General features: G+C 38.3%; 2 protein-coding genes across 2 annotated transcripts; one reads left to right on the forward strand and one right to left on the reverse strand.

The window, feature by feature from the left end:
- Nucleotides 1–989: 989 nt before the first annotated feature.
- esco2 (establishment of sister chromatid cohesion N-acetyltransferase 2) lies at nt 990–6,428 on the reverse strand. Its single transcript, XM_072656591.1, has 11 exons — nt 6,359–6,428; nt 5,152–5,215; nt 4,161–5,058; nt 3,989–4,073; nt 3,867–3,903; nt 3,421–3,565; nt 3,210–3,341; nt 3,010–3,099; nt 2,579–2,722; nt 2,182–2,366; nt 990–1,581 (listed from the first exon to the last, which is right to left on the reverse strand). Exons 2-11 carry the CDS (start codon nt 5,208–5,210, stop codon nt 1,449–1,451), a joined length of 1,908 nt encoding a protein of 635 aa, XP_072512692.1. The 5' UTR covers nt 5,211–5,215; nt 6,359–6,428; the 3' UTR covers nt 990–1,448.
- Nucleotides 6,429–7,070: 642 nt separating this feature from the next.
- Nucleotides 7,071–12,286, forward strand: ccdc25 (coiled-coil domain containing 25). The gene is made up of 9 exons (XM_072656592.1): nt 7,071–7,252; nt 8,524–8,571; nt 8,661–8,700; nt 8,829–8,880; nt 8,978–9,053; nt 9,146–9,249; nt 9,795–9,997; nt 10,212–10,257; nt 10,478–12,286. Exons 1-9 carry the CDS (start codon nt 7,228–7,230, stop codon nt 10,505–10,507), a joined length of 624 nt encoding a protein of 207 aa, XP_072512693.1. The 5' UTR covers nt 7,071–7,227; the 3' UTR covers nt 10,508–12,286.
- The last annotated feature ends 6,920 nt before the right edge of the window (nt 12,287–19,206 follow it).

Genomic DNA, 19,206 nt, shown 5'->3' on the forward strand with positions numbered 1-19,206 from the left:
ATATATATATATATATATATATATATATATATATATATATATATATATATATATATATAAAAATCCACTCACTGCACTTTTTGGGCAATGGGATCCTTCAGTTTCCCCATATGTTGTTAATGGGGCACTAATTATTGGAATACCAGCACAGGCTTTGTAACTTACATCTCTCACTTGTATGAAAAGACAACATTAAGCCTTTTGCACTGGAACTGTTCTTGTGAAAATGCATAATATTTTACTAAAAGTGTCTAACTGTATTAAGTGAGAAAAACATGATGAAAAACAGGACAGTTTTTGAGTGCTTAATCAATTAACCACCATTACTTACATGAGCTATCAAGCAAAAGTAACTAGACACATTCACACAGAAAACAGTCCTAATCCCTCACAGAACTCCAGAAATGGAGCAGATTGAATAAACTTTATTTAAACTGGTTGAAAATATGATTTCTATATCTCCAGCACAGAAATATCAGATAGAACCTACTATCAGTCAAGTGGTATTTCTTTCCATGATGTTCAGGAATGGATTATTGATCATTTCTTATCTGACTAGTAATTATCTGAAGAAACAGACTTGACTCTTCTACAATGCTCTTGCATAAGCATCCTTCTGATTAGTGAGGATTTACCCTCTGCTCACAACTATTGCTATTGTCCACAAATACAAACTTACACAGCATCACATGATGGATCCAGTTATTTCTTACCATTTTGAAAAAGGTGCCAATTATTTGGCCATTGCATTCCTGGAGTTCTGGGTGGAATTATTCCATATTTTACATTTTCTCATTTGTTTTTCTAATGCAAACAAAAAAAGACATGTGAATACCAAAGCATTTGTAATTGCATCAATGAAGGTGAAATGATGCAGAGGCACCAATATTTCTGGCAATTATTATGTATGGTTGTCCCTTTTTGTACTATTCTGCAATCACTGGAACAGGCCATAAAGAACCATAAGCATGCCAAGTTTAGCAGCAACGTTTATTTAAAATATTTACAAGTGAAAAGGATATAATATTCAGGGTGACAGCTTTACTTTCAAATGACAAGAAAATGCTATAATGGAATCTGAAAATTGTCTTAACATTAGCTTAACCACCATTAAACATGAACATAACCACCATTCACTTCTGCAATGTTATTTGAATCTTTACAACTCAAGTCATTTTTTTCTCAGGCACAAATCCTTTTGGAACCTTAAACTAACCTGTACGAGAACTCAAATTCAACCACTTCACATTCAATTTACAGGTAATTCCACTACTAAAGTTTTTTTGGCTCACACGTTCCCTCATTTTGACCAGGAGCATACATAACGTGTCAGGGAAAAACAGCAGGTTGAATTTAATTATTATGAAATAAAGCAAAAACAGAACAGCAGCATAACACTTCAGTCTAAAAAGTATAAAATGTTGATAAGAGTAAATCAGTTGTTGAAGTCAGCCAATGAAGTTGTACACCAAGAAGGTTGGTGTGTTGCAGTACTTTGTTGCAAAGAGCTTGCCGTCTGGGGTAGGATCAGAAAAGGCAATTTCTTCCTTAGTCAGGTGGCTTCCATACATGAATGAATTCCTAGGAGAAAATAAAGAAGACAACATGTAGTTATGGAAAGCATCTATAATTTCTTTCTGGTTCTGGAAATGTAGAACCCTGAAGGAGTTCAGATCCAACACACTGCACTAATATTCAGGTTACTAAAAGGTCTTCACTACCTGGGTCAAGAGTGTCAAATTACTGTTGGAGGTCAATTGCGTACAGACATCAATTCTGTGTCCAGCGTTTCTTTGGTATATAGACACTGAAAATTTGTTATTAAACTACATCTGAAGTGGCATTTAAAAAGCATCCAATATAATGTACCAATACTGAAAAATAGCTGCACTGAACTAGCAGTCACAAAACACTTTGAATACATTTATGACTGACATTAAAACATTGAAATATTCACATGTCAGATTTAATCCATAAAAAGTCCCGGACTGTGCAGTAGTATTGTTATGAGCATCTAAATGGTTCCCCAGACAACTAAGAAGACACCTGTGCAATTTGCTAGAAAGGAATTACCCATGTACCGCAAAGAGGGGTGATGTGATTCTAGAGGGGTTTCTGTCTGCAGGTGAGCTGGAAGCTGAAACCCCAGTCTTTAGGTGTGAGCAAGAAATGAGCATTCACCTGACTGTGTCCAACAGGCGTGTAGCAATGCCCTTTCTTCTCATCAGGCTGAACACCCATATACGACTGATTCCACAAATGGCTTTCTCAGGGACAGTGGAGCAGCACCAGGCTCTGTGTCGCTCCATGAAGTCCTCCCTGGTCATGTCTTTGGGCTTCTCTGGTTGTTCTAGCACTCTGAAGGCCTGGTAAATTAATAAAACAAAAACAAAGACAAATATTCATCTTAGTGACTTTCCTATCAACACAGGAACTGACATTACAATTGTGAATTAATTCTCGCAATTAAAACACCACCAAACTTGACAATTAGTGAAAATAGATAATGAATTCAAGAAGGAAGTAAATAAATAAATAATAATTATATAACAATATATATATATATAAATACTCTCACCTGTCTTACAGGCTCAGCAACCAAGCAGCCAACCACCATTCTGTCACTGTTGATGAATAAGTACGTTTTGGCAGACTTGGGGCTGCTAAGGGAAACCTGCTGAAAGCCCAGCTCAGAATCTGCAATGCGTCTCACATCCTCTGCCTGAAAACAAATAATTACAGCATACTGCTAAAAACCAAAGAAGCAAATTTGGACACACTTACATTTAAGGCATTTAGCAGACGCTCTTATCCAGAGCTACTTAAAAAACAAATAAATAAATAAAAAGTGCTTCGCTGTTTACTCAGAAAATACCCTTAGCTAGTTTGACCAGAATTCAAAGATCAACAACTACATTGAGGGCGAGTGTAAAACTATGTATGCTTGTTTTTTTTCATATTACAATACATTATATTTTAACAAATGTAACTGTTTTAAATTCAGCATACTTTTTTGGTTGCATACTTGGGATCATCCGGAAGGACCAGAATGATTTTTCCATCCCAGAATTCGGCAATAACTCTCTCCTTCTTCCAGCCCTTTATGGAATGTGGTACAACAGGAATACAGCAAATTATATAACAATAATATCAATATTTCACAAAAATACCAAAGAAACATAAAACAAGTGACATTACTGATTCCTCACAACAAACTTGATGGTGTCCAGAAAGCGCTGGTGGAACTGTGTGTGCTGGAAGTTGTCCTCTGGACTGTCCATACTGTACAGCATTCCACAGGACTCACATGTGGTGGCCCCAAACTGCTTCTGGCCAGCATCCTGTGCACAAAATGAATACCATCAGTACACAGCAACCAGGTTGCTTTGTTTTCACTCACTTACAATCACATCTACTTACAATGACCAGCTGATCGTCATTCTGTTTCTTCAGCTCCTTCTTCCGCCTGGCACTCCTCTCCTTGGCCAAAAGAGATGAGGGGCCAGTAAGGGCAGACGGAGTGCTGCAGTTCAAAGGGTTAGACAGACCACCTTTCTTCTGAGACCTAAAACAGTAAATAACATTAATAGTAATGCCACAACCTTCTGTGTGACATAAACAGAAGGCCATGTCCAAAACTCTCACACACAACCTTGTATGTCCAGTTTTGCAGTTTTTAAACTTTGACATTGTGTGTGAAGTTCTTTACATTGTGGCAGAAATTAATTATGAAAAGAAATGCTCCAAAACGACTTGGGACAAAGTCTCTTTACAGTGACTTTCAATGAAAGTTAGTCATTTTTCCCTCTGTAAGGTTGTTACTTTGGAGAAACAAGGTTGCTATATGATATGTACACTTGTTTTACCTTTTGGAACCAAAAATGGGGTATACAGCTGACGATTCTAAAAAGACAGAATGGACAGTTACATTATTTGTGAAAATGCAATACAGTTTAAAACAAACACTTAAAACAATATAGCTATTTACCGTTGTCTGAACAGCTGTCATGGTTTGAAGGGTTAATTTCACTGAGGTCTAACACGGTATCAGAACCAGGGTTTGTTGGTAAATTCTGAAAAATACATTTTAAACAATAAACAGACAGAACACACACACACAAACAGACAACAATTACATGTGCAAAATACTTGAAGTGTACCTGTTCCTCCACATTAGAAGTGCAGGATTTAATGGGGGACACAGATTTCCTTAGAATGACTCTTAACTCCTTGGTGATGCCTGAAGGGCTCTGGGGTTGAGGACTTGATGGTGCTGGTCTACACTCAGCAACATGGTCATCAAAGGGTGTTGGCAACTGAGTACTTGGCTTTGATTTGTTGATGAAAACAGCTTGACGCACTGGAGAACGTTCCTTTGGCGCTGCAACCACTTCTTTCTCCGTTGTGGGTTTTTCTGAGGTAGGTTTCTGTAAGCTTGTAGGCTGTTTGGGCTTCAGTTTCTGTACATGTGCCTTATACATTGAAGTGGGCTTTTTACCAGTGCCAAAGAAAGCAGCACCCACAACAATTCTGGGCTTGTTTTTGGATTTCAAGCTGCCGAACGTAATGGACACTGGTTTCTTCACCTCTGCCACCTTTAAAGATGAATCTGGATTGGAGGAATTGCTGCAGTTCAGCTTGGCTGTAAAGTAGCCTTTTAAATTGGACTTCTGGCCATTTACAATAACCTTCTTTTTAGGCTTGTTAGTTTTGCCGGGCTTTGCTGCAGGCACGGATAGATCGGACTGATCTTTGCTGGGTTTCGGTGGAGGTGATTTGGCTTCCTTTAACAGTTTTCTTTCAAGAGGTGTGAGGTACAGCGGCTTCTGTTTGCTGTAAAAGGCTCTTGCTACCACTGCTGCTTTCAGAGGCGAAGCTTTTTTAGGAGGGGATTCCAAAGCATAGGCCCTCGGCATCTTTTTAGGCGTGCTAAGGGACTGTGATGGGGCACGTGTCCTTTTCGGAGTTTTCAGCGGAGACAGGCAATTCTCCTTCTGTCTGGGTGACGCTCTCCTTGAATAATTCTCCTGTCTCAAGACTTTCTTCTTTGCTGGATTACTGTGAAAAGTGAATTTGCTGGATTACTTAAGTGAAAACAGAACAGTAAACATGAATACAGTTTAGTGCTAAATCACAGGAAAAACGACTTACCTTCCAGAATCTGGAGACGGGTGTTTCCTTTTCCTTGTTGTGCTGGCCGACATTTTCATGTCACCTGAAGTAAGAAAAGAGCAATATGAGGATAAAATCCTTCATGATTACCTTCTGTTTACCTGACAAATATAATTCATGATTTTATTTGACAGGTAAACAGACAACACCACAAACATCTCTTTATAGCCCTGTTAGTAACCTACATTCCTCCATTTCTACCCCCATGTGCAACCTCCTTACCGGTCCTGTAAATCCATATCCAAGCCCAAACACCGTAGCTTCAGAGAAATAATCTCAAATAAGAGTACAAATTTATAAAAGAACAGAAACTTAAGCAAAAGTTCAGAATTTGAACCTAAAAAAAATGATTAAAATAAAAATGACCAAAAGTAATGAACCCACAGTACATGTAAAGTCTAGCAGCACTCTATTCTTGTCTTCTTGGATCCTCTAGGTCTAAATAAAAGCAGTACAGATATGGTCGCCAACATAATAAACAAAATCTAATCACAACATTAGAAACTTAATGCGAGTACCATTACCATACCTCTCATATTTAATAAGACTATAAGTAATGTTTTCCTTTCTTTGGAGAATACTCTGCTCCGGAAACCCCACAGTCTGTAAGTTAGCCAGTGCTAGCTAGCATCACCTCCACACTCAACATCTAGCTGAGTGTAATGAGCGGTTTACGACCTTCTCAGGTGAACTGAACTGCTAACACGGAGAGGAGAAGGTCGAGGAAACGTAGCTAGCCACCTTAGCCAGGTGAATGTGTCAGACAGCTAAATAAATAAAAGGTGTTGATTCCACATACAGGGTGTAAAGAGGGAGCACAGGAGAAGGTGCTGAGACTAACGTGAGGCGTTACTTCATCTGACCCCCGGCTTCTGTTTTGGCGGCCACATACTCTCTAGACTAGCTCAACTCAGCTACTGGATCGAAAACACCCTGAAGTGTCATCTACCTTTTTATATATATATATAGCTATATAAAGCTGCACAAATAACGCCACAAGACACAACAGACCTCTAACTACATTTTAAAAAGGTAGCTATTCAAGAGCTTCTTCAACACTGCTACTGGAGCCCCCCATAATAAGGGCTAGCCTTTAGCTCGGCGGCTCTTGGCGCGAATAAAGATAAACAACAACCAGCACAACACCGACAAACCGCGAACTAACCAAAACGAAGAGGAAACTTACTGAACAGTTAAAACCAGCCACGACTTATGCTGATACACTGATAGGACGCTGTTTTTGCAGTACTAGCTGACCGGTCAGCAGTGAGTTGTTCTCTCTCAGGGGAAACCGCGGATCTGCTGGACTGAAGCTCGGCGGGTTTCAGGTTTTGAACAGCGCGCCAAAGCCGAGAAGTCCGCGCGGAAGAGTGGCGGTCCGAGCGGAAAAGACTTTTACTGTAGACCACAGTACATTCGCCTGTAAAATAATTAACTGTAGATTGTGTTTACATTTTTGTTTACATTTTAATTGTTTGAGGTTTTTGTTTTATAGATTTTTTACGTTTTTATTTAAAATACTTTAAAAATATATATTCTATTAATTTGCCTTATTTTCTTTTTTGTTTTACATAATTTAATTATTTATATTACCCTATTCATGTATTTATTTACCACACAGTTGTGTGATCCGTAAAAAGAAATGGATACATGGAGAAAAAAAAACATGTTAAAATCGGTCAATAAATAATGTAATCGTTAATATAAATATTTAAAGTTTACTTTGATGAAAGAATGACCCCTTGTGAATTTAAAATAAATATTATAGAATTGCGGTTGTTATTAAAGGTGACTTTATATGTGTTTAAACGTATTGCTTTTGTGTTTTAATGAATATTTATTCTAAATAAAAGTCAAAGTGGAAATTGCGCCGGAAGTCCCTTCCTGCAGGCCGAAAATCTCTTCCTGTGTGGAGTTGAGCTCGTAGCTTGGTGACAGTCCCACGATGTTAAAAACGCTTCTGTAGACGTGCTTTTTTTTATCGAGCTAAAGCAGTATTGCATTTTTCTCTCAGCTGACCTGTACTCCTCATTAAAGCTTCTGGTTGGAGCGAAAATGGTTTTCTACTACACAAGCGCCGGTGAGTGGAGCACGATGTAGAAGAGACCAGATCGAGATAAGAGGCGAAACCACAACGTTACTGAAGACACTGAGACAGTTTTCATAGGTTTATGAAATAAATCAGTTTTATAAATGAAGTGAAAGCTAAATATTCAGCTCCATGTACTTCTCATAGACTTGTTCTTTCCTCAGTATAGAGCTACACAACTTCAGTCCTGCACGTTTAGACTCTCGTTTTTGCGTGTGTTTAACTTTGCTCAGCTACACCTCACTTCTTAATGTTATTTTAGATGCTTCAGTCTACTAATGCCCTTCCAACACCTGATTCAGTTCGTGAAGGACTTGATTCTTAATACGTACCAAATGCTGGATGGACTGGAAGTTGTTCCACTGCACGTCTAGAACTGTCTAATTCATTAGTGTTTTTCCATCTGCTATTTCTTTACATTTCCTTAAGTTGATTCTTGGCAAAGGTACTTTTTTAACCAACTATTACTTCAGTCATCATTGCAATGAACTAACAGTACTTGCTTTTTGATACTTTACCAACCTCTAATGAGGTCCCTCAGACATGATTCTGCAGAAATGCAAAAAATGCAATGGAGAACTTTAGCTAATGTGGTTTACTCAGACAGCGGTGCTTTGTAGCACTGGGTGGTTTTGTTATTTGCATTGAATGTGTGAAATATGAATTGATGGTTTCTGTGGATGAACCAAACTCCTGCCTTCTGGTTAGAGAGGCTAAACAGACTGAAAGTAAGATGTTCACTTTACTATAGGAACTATAATATATGATAACAGATTTGTTACATTAATCACTGAACACATTTGAAACCTAACAGTATTAGTGGGAATACTGTCAATGTATCCCTCATGTTTAGGTCAATGGGTGGATACAGGTGGGTTGAACATGTACATAATATGCAGCTGCAGGTTTTCATATTAAACAAGCCTTTTTCATTGTAATAATTTGGTTAATTGAGGGGCTCTTGATATGCAACCCCACATTGTTACACATCTGCATAATGTAACCAGTCCTATATCAAACAGGCCTCACGTTTATACAGGAAGGTGTTTTGTAGAAATTATAGGTAAATAGGTAAACATTTTATGTATGTTGTTTGGTACTGGACAGTATCTTAAACACTGTGACCTTAATTTCCTAAGGTTTCCTATTCAGTAATTACACAGAAAATCATACAATCTTGAGTTATTCTGAGGCAATATGAGTTAAGAATGTTAAAGCATTTTCAGTGTTATGAAGTTGTAACATTGGCACTTTTTTCACAGTTGTCTCACCACCCTATACCATCTACATGGGAAAAGACAAATATGAAAGTAAGTGCTTGTTTACTCACATAGACTTTCCTCTTACTTCCTCTTAAACAGCAGTCGTAACTAATACTAATCGTAATGTTTCTTTACAGATGAGGATCTCATAAAATATGGCTGGCCTGAAGACATTTGGTGAGGACAACAGAGCCTAGAAGTTTCTTATTGCATCCTAAAAAGTGCCCACAAGGATGCAGTCAGTCAAAACACAAAAGCAAGCGTAGCTCTTACATGAATCTGTTTTTTTGTTGTTTTTTTTGTAGGTTTCATGTGGATAAACTTTCTTCTGCCCATGTATACCTTAGACTGCCCAAGGTAGACATTGTGGTTTTTCACCTGCTGTTTATTCACCAAACTGATGATGAACTGATTTTGTTTCACAGCATTTTATTGAGATTTGTTCTTTTTAAAGGGGAATACGATAGATGACATACCTAAAGAAGTTTTGATTGACTGTGCCCAACTAGTCAAGAACAACAGCATTCAAGGTAATGTTCATTGAAGAGTTTGAACACTGAGCTGAATTTGAACTAGTTTTATCATGTTTTGCTTTAATGACTGATGGCATCATTATGGACAGGATGCAAAATGAACAACATTAATGTTGTTTACACTCCATGGGGCAATCTGAAGAAAACTGGGGACATGGATGTTGGCCAGATAGGCTTTTACCGTCAGAAAGAGGTAACTTTAAAACTATTGGAACTTAACAGAAATACGACTGCAGTGGCAGTAGAAATAGAATGCTTTAAAAGGGCCCATATAATGGAAAAACAGCATATAAATGGTTGTTTCAAAATGTGCTGTTCATTCTTCAATCATACAGCCCATGAATGGAGACTAAATTGCTCTGTTCATTTGTGCTGCGCTTAAACTGAGTCTTTCAGACTGCTTTTTCTATTCTTCTTTTCTTTTTTCTTCCCCCCCTTTCTCTTTCTCTCCTCCTTTTCCTATGCAGTAAAAGTGCAGAATAGCCAATCATCAAGTTCATGTCATTTACAAATTAGCAGTCTGTAAAGACAAAATTAAAACTGACCTGTTTAATTCTTTAAAAGAGATTGAAAATGGTGTTATAAAAATGAATTTTGACAGAAAAATTTGATTACCGGCTTTTGAAATTGAAGTTAACTAAAGTGTTTTTATTTAGAAATAAACAGGTGTTTAAATCGATGATCAGTAAAGTGTAGCATGTGTCATTTATTATAAATAACAATGCTGATCATTTACAGGTGAAAACTGTGGCAGTAGAAAAGAAAATCAATGAAATCATCAATCGGTTGGAAAAAACAAAAGATGAGCGATACCCAGATCTTGCAGCTGAGAAAGAGTCACGAGACAGGGAGGAGAGAAACGAGAAAAAAGCTCAAGTACAAGAAATGAAAAAGAAAGAAAAGGAAGAAATGAAGAGGAAAAAAGAACTAGAGGATTTAAGGTATTGTGGAAAAACATGCAACTGATTCTTAAAAAAAAATCTTATTTCATAGTTCAACTTGTTACATACTAAACCCAAGAGATTAATCTTGAAGTTCCAGTGTTGTTCTGATCACAGGTTTTCTGTTGTTTATGTTAATGACATACATGTTTATGTTAATTGGGAAGTATTTGAATGTAACTAAGTGCAGCTAAAAGGACCGTTTCTGTTGTAGGAATTACTCATCCCTCATGAAGAGTGACAACATGACCACAAATGAGGTACTTTCTTTGTCTACTCACTTTGTGTTCCTTACCTCATTGCCCTGTTGAGCTAACACTACCTATACAATATGAAACTGATGGGCCTACCCTGCACTGATGTGCAAGACATGCATGTACTTAGCTGGCTCATATTGAACAGTGTTTCAGTATTTATCATCAACCCTGCTCATCTGCTCACTCAAAGTGTTTTTGTACATTTCTGATTATCTTTTAACAGGATGGCAACGACTCTGACGACTTTATGTAGCTGGATAGAGGGACCTGCCTGGACCTACCAGAGGACAACCAACCTGTTTGCTACAGTTACCCAATCCTACACTGTGCACATGCTCAGAAAAATGCCATAGTGTGCGCTCTTGTTGGCTGGTGATGGAGGAACTTGCTTTACTGTACATTTGAAATGGTGAACACGTGCCAATAAAGCACTTTGGCAGGACCATCTTAAGGAAATTTACCAATGCCTTCCTGAACATGCAAAACAACGTAAAGTAACATCATCCAAATTGCATATTAAGGCTCGTCTGCAGAGGATAGTTGTGCTGGAGCTGTCCGTAAAACAAGATATTTTTGCGCTTATGTTTGTTGATGGTTTTGGACACCGCAGCCAGTTTCAATGTGGGCTCAACCTTTGTGCAAAGGTTTTAGCATTGGATGAACTGCATAGCGTCTCTGCTGGTTTTATTACTTTGGACAATTTTGGATTGATGCCATTTTCAGGATTTTATGCAAGGGCTTCTATGTCAGCCTGTCAAGCACGTGCTGCTAATTATGGTTCAGCTTTCCTCTTTGCCCATATAATTGTAATTTTTAAAGACTGTGGTTTCCAGCCATCGTCCTGAAGATTTTTTCATGTTTTTCCTGCCCTCAGCACACCTGATTCAACCAATCTGCTAATTGACGAGCTTTCCTGAAGGGGGAGCGCAAGAGCAGGGAAAGCTTAAACATGTATAGGACACAGGATCTCCAGGGCTGTGGTTGGGAACTTGTGTCTTAAGGAGATGTGGAACCAGATGCGCATTTAAACAAATGTCTCTGAGATATATGGTGGTGCACATTCTAACCTCAATTAATGTTTTCTTTTTTGTTTCAGTGATGAATGCAGATCAATAAATCTTGTTTATCCAGTATTTTTCAGCCATTATTCAGTAGAACTTCTTAGTTGCAGTAATGGGATTAAATGCAAAATTAGCCTAGTTAGTTACATATTCAAGTAAAGCATGCTTGGTCATCTCATGTTTCCCAGAGCAACATTATAAGCAAAGTTTGAGAGCAATCATGCAGTTATTTCTTGAGATTCCCCCTAAGCAAAGTCTTAGGTATGTGTTTTGTAATTGCCATGTTGTGTCTGTTGAATTCACTCCTGTATTATTTAAACTTCCCTTTTGGAGGCTGTAATAGTTTGCAAGCAGGTATAAAAAAAAACACAATGAGAGCTAGGGGCTAGTTAGCTTTAACACACTGTTTCAAAATAAATTACCAAAGTAAACTATGACTCCATGTCCACCATTTATTTTTTTTAAAGTGGTTAGAAAAAGGTTTTATGCTCAGATTCATCTTTAACTTAGATGAAGTAGATAGATTCATGTAGATAAAAAAAGGTGTCTGTTTAATCGTGCTGATTGTGGTTTTATTTTGTGGCTAAATATGATCTATTTAACAACCTTTTTTATAGTTCTTTTTAAGCATATAAATGCTCAAATTTAGGTTTAAGGTCATGTCTGTTTCCAACAAGAGTGGATTGTATTTGATTCAGATTTATTGACTAGATATTTAGCAGCTCTTACAGTTAACCTTTCCTGTAAGTTAGGTTTTGACTAATCAACATTTGCGCTTTCCACTTTCAGCCACTTTTTATTGTTTACAAATGATTGCACTGGAAATGTTTCAGTTTATAGTGGAGCTGTGCAGATTGCTTGTAAAATCTTGCTCAAATACATTTACACACACTAGCAGTAAAAAAAGAAACGCAAAGCTAAAAAAAAATACCCATATTTTCCTGATGTTTTATTAAACTGATCTAAATGAACTGCTTCAGACATGTTCCATGTGCCTTTGATAGATTCGTTTCCCAACACAAGCCCACAATTTCTCAATGGGGTGATTGTGTTTTCAATGACCTCACCTGAACATTACTTCTCAGCACACTCATTCATTTGCATTTTCTTGTAGGCAGATGATAGTATTCCTTGTGTTTTTCCACCAGGAGAGAGCAGTTAAGTTTCTTCAAATGCATCCAACGCAAGCATCAATGTAGCATAGCAGCTCATATCTTTAAAAGAATCACTTTCTTAATCTTTAGTGAAAGAATAAAAAGGACAATGAACAGAACAACTGCCAGATTCACATTATGTCAGAAAGTGAAAATCATCGAAAATTGAGATATGTCTGACAGTGATGATATAAGCACATGGGTGTACAATATATATTTCACAGCTGAGCAATTGATTATGCTGCATAACCAAGTTCTCCTAAAACTGATCTTTAATAGTTGTTTTTTTTATTTTTTTTTATTCTATGTTAAAAGATCTTGATGAATCGTTTGAGCACTTAAATGGTTATTTAGGTCTTCATGCTGGTTTGGCTCTTCGCACACAAAACCAACCTGGATGAGAGCATTAAAAATACAAAGAGGGTCGAAGAACCCATGTGAGTGATGCACTAGCTTTTTTGTTAGGAGTGAGCCACGTGTGAGAAAACCTGATGGCAGGCTGTGCGATCAACCAGACAACAGCTTCACTTGTAGCAAATGAAAGTGAAAGTAGCTCTTTTCAGCAGCTCCTGTGTTGTCTGAATCCAGACATTACAGGGACACTGACAGTCAACCCCACCAAACACCAGCAGTGAGTGGACCTCAGTTAGAGCTTGTGCTCGTGGGTTTAGAAGAATGCCGGTCGTCTCAGTACACTTTGAGGAAAACCCTCGAGTTCGCAGCGTCCGCCAGGAAATCATTCTGGGGTTAAAAAGTGGAGTTTCTATAAAGGAGACTACAGAGGGCGATGAGTGTGATGTGAAAGTGTTTTTCTGCCCCATCGTCTCCCGCGCTGGAACTGATATTAACGCTGTTCTCTCCAGGGTTAAGGGTAAGAGAGCAACACAGCCGCCGTTACAACAGCCCCCCCCCCCCTCTCTACTTTTGCCCTGTGTCTAGATCAACACAAATATAATTAATTTGTTATGTTACACATGATAGTACAGCATAAACAGCACACAGTAGTGACCTGATAAATGCTTCAATTGTAATTGAATTTTATTAAGATTATTTATAATATAGTACATTTGATAATAAATGCTCTCTCAGGATTTCGTTAGTGGTGCTCCAGAAGGAGGACAGGTCTGTGAATGGCATGGTTTACTTGTATGATAGGTCATGTGAGCTATCCTTTCTTATACATTTGGTTACAGTTTATAACTGACAAAAATGCAGGTGGCTTATCTTTTACCTAATCTCCTCAGAAATATAACTGAATATGAAAATGTTCATGAATGAAGGGTCTTTGACTTTTGCACAGCACGCTATGTACACTATATGGACAAAAGTATTGGTGCACAATGCTCATTCACTGTTTCTTCTGAAATCAAGGATATAAAAAAAGAGTTGATCCGCTTGCATTTAGCAACAAGAGCCGTAGTGGTCACGATGGATCACCGTCATCATTCCAGAGAACACAGTTCCACTGCTCCACAGCTCAGTGCTGGGGGCTTTATACCCCTCCTCTAGCCCACGCGTGTCTCATCTCTACAGGGACTAAACAAGCTGTCTCAGGAGTGCAGTTTAAATCTATGTTGAAGACAGAGCTCAGTGAGATTGGTGCCACATATCTGAGACTTACATGCATCTCTTTTTTTTGGATCTGTGTAGCTGATAAACCCACCATTGTGGTAGTGCTGCAACACACCTTTGAAAAGCAGGCGGTTGTACCAAGCTGCAGAGAATATGAGAGGGAGAGGCTGATTCTTGTGACCTTCCTTTTCTCTGAGGACCAGGGACTGCTGCAATGTCAAAGCAACGTGGAAGCATTCAATAAGGCCACAGGTTATTTAAAGAGGTGGGCTCTTGTAAAGGAGAACAAACAGGTATAGCATTCTCTCTCTCTCTCTCTCTCTCTCTCTCTCTCTCTCTCTCTCTCTCTCTCTCTCTCTCTCTCTCTCTCACACACACACACACACACACACACACACACACACACACATATTAACTGTTTCTTGTATTGCAGGACAAGGATGAATCAAGAATACAAATTCTGCCCTTGACTTTGGGGATTGTGGGGGTTGTTATTTTTGTTTGTTGGAGATGGTATCATCGGGCTGGTCGGCCGTTTTTTTAAAGCTCCACTATTTTTTGGTTTAATTAAATACTTCCCTTTACATGCTAAAGCTAATCAAAATGAGGACTAAATTTACCACAATATACTGAGTGAGTCAGTTCACCTCCATGTGTTAAAGCACAGTCTTGTCAGTCGCTTTAATAAACATTCAGCCACCAGAGTGAGTAGTATTTGATTGTTGCATCTCCAGAATGAGCAAGATATTTAAAAATAAAATGATTGCAGTGCAAATTTATAAAAGATATTCCTGAATTGCAATGTAACATTTACTTTCAAGCTAAAGCAGACATGCAAATGTAATCACAACTTTAACAGCTTTCAAAACGGATCTGAAAAAGGCAAGTATGAACAGAAAACACAATGATCAACATCTAGACATGAAAGAAAAGATCTGCAAGCATGCTTACAAGCATAATAAATAAATTCATGTGTTTTACTTTGTTTTTTTTGGGTTGGGTTTTTAACTGATTTATGTACCTGGTTTCATTTTTGTCTTGTATGGCTGGACATAAAGTGGGTGAAAAATATGGAATGTGCAGTTTTTAAATGGTCAGGATTATCTCCATGCCACTAGATGTCAGCAGTTTGCTGTTTACGTCTTTGAGAACTCTCAGCATGACTGCTGCTCAGCAGCTATCTCTGACCTTCAGTGGAATCTGTCTGTTATATAAAGCACAATGTACTGTCTAATCCCAATGTATTCAAGTAATGGAATTGTATTGATACACACTGAGCTTGTGATATAATTCGATACTGGATTCACATTATTTTGACACATTTTTGACATATTTTTGATTTTGACACATTTACAGTAAAGAAAAATGATGACTGTATCCATGTCATGGCATAATAATGTAATGAGACTGGGAGCTGGGAGGTGGGAGGCTGAATGTGCTGAAGTGGGTTTTTGATGCTTGCAAACTTTTCAGTGTCCACACAGTGCAGTTGCATTAGATATCATAATTAATGGAGTGCTTATTCTCCAAAAAGCATATTATTAATAAAACAGGGCTTGAAATAAACAAAAAATATAATTAGTTAATAAAATAATTCAAAATAAAAATCTTAAAAACTAAAAGAGAGAAAACATATGTTGTCTCTTTTAGCATATTTTTATGGGGTGTATAGTTCCAGGTGCAGCCGGCAAAAGCTCAGGGGACCTGACATGTATTGAATCAGAACCTCATGGATAAAATGTAGCCAATATTCCTTCTCTCAGAGAGGACATGTGACACAATGATATGTACTGTATCAAGTCAAGAGTGATAAATGACTAAGCAGAATCCTGCACTAAACAAAATCTGTTTCTGTAAAGGATTGGATGTTTAATAGGGTGGTGTGTCATTTTATAGTTAGATGGTAAGACTGACGTCAGTGCAGAAGCAAAACATTCAAGCTTAAAACAAATAGGGACACTGCTCCAATCATCAGATTATTAACATCACAGTTCACTTAAATAATTAAATGGTCAATAAAAAGGTGATGTCTTTAGGGCTGAAATCTAAAGAAGGTCAGAATGTAGGCTTTTCCCTTACATGGCTGTTGTTCATTCAAGAGTACTGTTCCTAAGGCTGTTGTTTATCTCACAATCCATTGGTTCCTGTTTTCTTGATACCAAATTCAATTTTAAAGGAAATTACGCAAAAAGTGAGAGTTCTGAGGCATTTGTGACACAAAGGAAGTCATTTTAAGGAGAAAGTGTCTGGTTTGGCTTTCAAGTTCAAGGCCAGGCTGGAAACTATGACCCTAGCCTGCCACCTCAGATGTCCCTGGCTGGGTGGAATACTCTCACTTGTGTTTATAGGAAAAATAAAGTCATTGCTAAGCCCATCATATAACCCTCCCATAGTGCTCTCCTAACTAGGACTTTATACCTAGCACAGATCACTTCACTGAAGAACAAAGCCTTGTGATACTTTATTTGTGGTAGCCTGTATTTCCCATCTACAGGACTGAAATTTAAGTTTGACCAACCCACAAATTTGTCATGTGCATCCAAAACAGCAATCCTGGCTCTGCTACTGTTGGAGCACCAATCCTGCACTTTTTATTCAAATGGAGTTCAAATGGAGACTTTTAAGTGTATTGGGTTTCACAAAATTATATATTTAATGTAACAAAACTGCTGAGAATGAGAATAGTAAAGATGCAAAAGCGTGAGTTTAATGTGGTACTATTTCTTCATTTAGGCAAACAGTTAGAAACAAGAGTCTCACCATTTCAGAATCCTGCCGACACGCTCAAGGCTCCCACCCCCCCAAGACTCTACTTGGACTCACACCCAGTCATTCTGAGACTCCCTTTGAATTCAGACCTTAGAGATCCACATCTAGAGACTTTAAACTTGACTCAAACTTGCATTTTAAAGATTCAAGTCTCAATTTGGACACTGGAATTGACTTGGACTTATATCCAGACACTCCAGACTTGACTCACATGCAGAGATTCAAGACTCTACTCAGACTCATACCAAGAGACCAACCTCAGACCCCAGAGACTCAAGACCTGCACCCAGACACTTAAGAGGCTCAACCTAAACATGCTAAAACATGGCAATGTTGCAATTTTCTGTAAAGCATTCCTATAATTCTCTCCTGTAATTTTTGTCTTCAGCTAACTGAAATAATCAGCTTCTGAAATGGCTCTGTAGCATATACTCTGTAGCTGTAGCATATACTCTGTAGGAACAGCACTGTCTAAAAAAAGGTGTTTCCATGTGGTTGTCCCAACGTTCTGTACTGGCTCATTAACCTTCTGTTTAGAAAAAGACCAGCAAGGTCTTCCTCGTTGTGGTTGCACACACCACCCCCTGTCAGCAATGCCTTACCTCTCCACTGACTATAACATTTGGCTTGAGCCAAAACACTCTGCTAGGACCACACACAAACTCACAGGAACTAAAATAGTATGAAAACTAGACCAGGCGGGTGGTGAGGAACATCGACTGCCACACAAAGAAAAGGGATGTGCCTCATGACTGTGGGCTGTCTCGCTATGGGCCAGCTGTAGCCTCCAAAGAAAGCAAATAAGGCCATAAAATAGAGACAGGGGAGCAGCCATTGAGATGGGCTACCATGATGTAGGTAAATATGGTGCAGATGTGATTGAATAGGTCCTGCACTTCGGGGACAGAAAGAGAGTATCCAAAACATCATGATGGACTGCAGGACATTACAGAACAGCAGAGACAAAAGCAGTCAAAGTGCCATGAATCTGATGCAGTGTAAATACAGCTCCAGACTGGTTCAAAGAAAAGATCAATTCTATGATGATATTGCCATTTTATTCATTGCTTGGATTAACATGTGATGTTACTTATTCTATATTCAGAAAAGCACAAAAAGTTTGTGTAAGTCTCCATCAAAGCAAAGACATCAAGCCTTATTTGGATTTCCACTGAAGATGTAGTTACTGTTTATAATCTCCAATTAGGTAAATATGTGGTTTTATGATGATTGCTACTACTAATGTTTTCATGTTTTTTTACTTAACTACCTAATGTGGTTTGTGCCAAGTGTGTTAGATGTGTAGGTGCAAGATGTTAGCAAGCCTTGTAGCTCCAGTGTAAAACTAAAAAAAGCAAACTTCTGAGTAATTAACCAAATCTGAGGTCATGGAAAAACTGTGCAAGTTTTTTTTTAAATCAAACTATTGCTTTAACTCTCTGTCATTGCTGACCGTGTTAAACCCCAGTGTAGAGGCCCTCTTCAGTCTTGGATTTTAGTGCTCACAAATTCAAAGTAATGAGCAGACTTCACAGTTCGCTTACCGTCAACATACTTCACCGATTCACCCCAGAGGACCCTGATGCAGCGATTAGAGTGCATCAGCAGAGCCACTGCAAACTTCTCCACTCAGCCAGCTGACTGCACAAATTCCTTCAGAACAGACGTACACAAGCAGTGCTGAAAAGAGGCATGAGATGTTCAGCTAAGGATTATTCATCACTGCTCCCGGAGCTGCACTTTCCAACGTGTCATAGTAAACACAATGATTTGAGCTGGACACATTGCTACATAAATAGAGAATAAAGTGTATTAAATTTACAGTGTATGTGAATATTACAATAAACAGACAAATATCACACATGCATGCATCATTCCAGATGAGATAATGGAAAGAATAACTACTCATTGAAAATGGAAAATTCTAGCTCGACTACAAACTTTTATTCTTGCAGCTTGCATTTTTAATACTGTGCATAAAAGTATACGGATGGTTATAATGTGCCTGAACACGTTTCCATTTTGCATGTTCTCAAAATGAGTTGAAAAAGAATACAACTTTATGCCATATGGGTCATAAGTTCAGCTGTTATAAGTAGGGCAACAACAATAACTAAAAAAAACACTCTTTGTGCTGAGCCTTAGCAGTATGGCATAGCAGTTTGTGTGTGAAACAGGTCAGCTGGGAGCTGAAAGCAAAAGAACATGTGTAGATAGCACCAAAGAGAGAGAAAGAGAGAGAGCACAGCAGCTCCAGCCATGTGATGCCCTCCTGCTGTCCAGAATCATCAGACCGCATCGCTGTACTTGCACATAACACTGAAACGTGTTTGGCAACCATATAACGTGACCCTGGACTCTACATTCTTTCTGAACTGTTGACTTGACTGTTGCTT

This window comes from Salminus brasiliensis, chromosome 1 (genome assembly GCF_030463535.1).
Source record: "Salminus brasiliensis chromosome 1, fSalBra1.hap2, whole genome shotgun sequence".
Taxonomy (NCBI): domain Eukaryota; kingdom Metazoa; phylum Chordata; class Actinopteri; order Characiformes; family Bryconidae; genus Salminus; species Salminus brasiliensis.

What these genes read in the sequence shown, in the direction of transcription:
- esco2 (XM_072656591.1), bottom strand. Translation starts at nt 5,210, where the DNA reads ATGAAAATGTCGGCCAGCACAACAAGGAAAAGGAAACACCCGTCTCCA. An exon ending in CTTCTAATGTGGAGGAACAG is followed by an intron (nt 4,074 to 4,160) that starts GTACACTTCAAG and finishes TGTATTTTTCAG; the next exon opens with AATTTACCAACAAACCCTGG. An exon ending in CCCATTTTTGGTTCCAAAAG is followed by an intron (nt 3,566 to 3,866) that starts GTAAAACAAGTG and finishes TTACTGTTTTAG; the next exon opens with GTCTCAGAAGAAAGGTGGTC.
- ccdc25 (XM_072656592.1), top strand. Translation starts at nt 7,228, where the DNA reads ATGGTTTTCTACTACACAAGCGCCG. An exon ending in GGCTGGCCTGAAGACATTTG is followed by an intron (nt 8,701 to 8,828) that starts GTGAGGACAACA and finishes TTTTTTTTGTAG; the next exon opens with GTTTCATGTGGATAAACTTT. An exon ending in TATACCTTAGACTGCCCAAG is followed by an intron (nt 8,881 to 8,977) that starts GTAGACATTGTG and finishes TTCTTTTTAAAG; the next exon opens with GGGAATACGATAGATGACAT.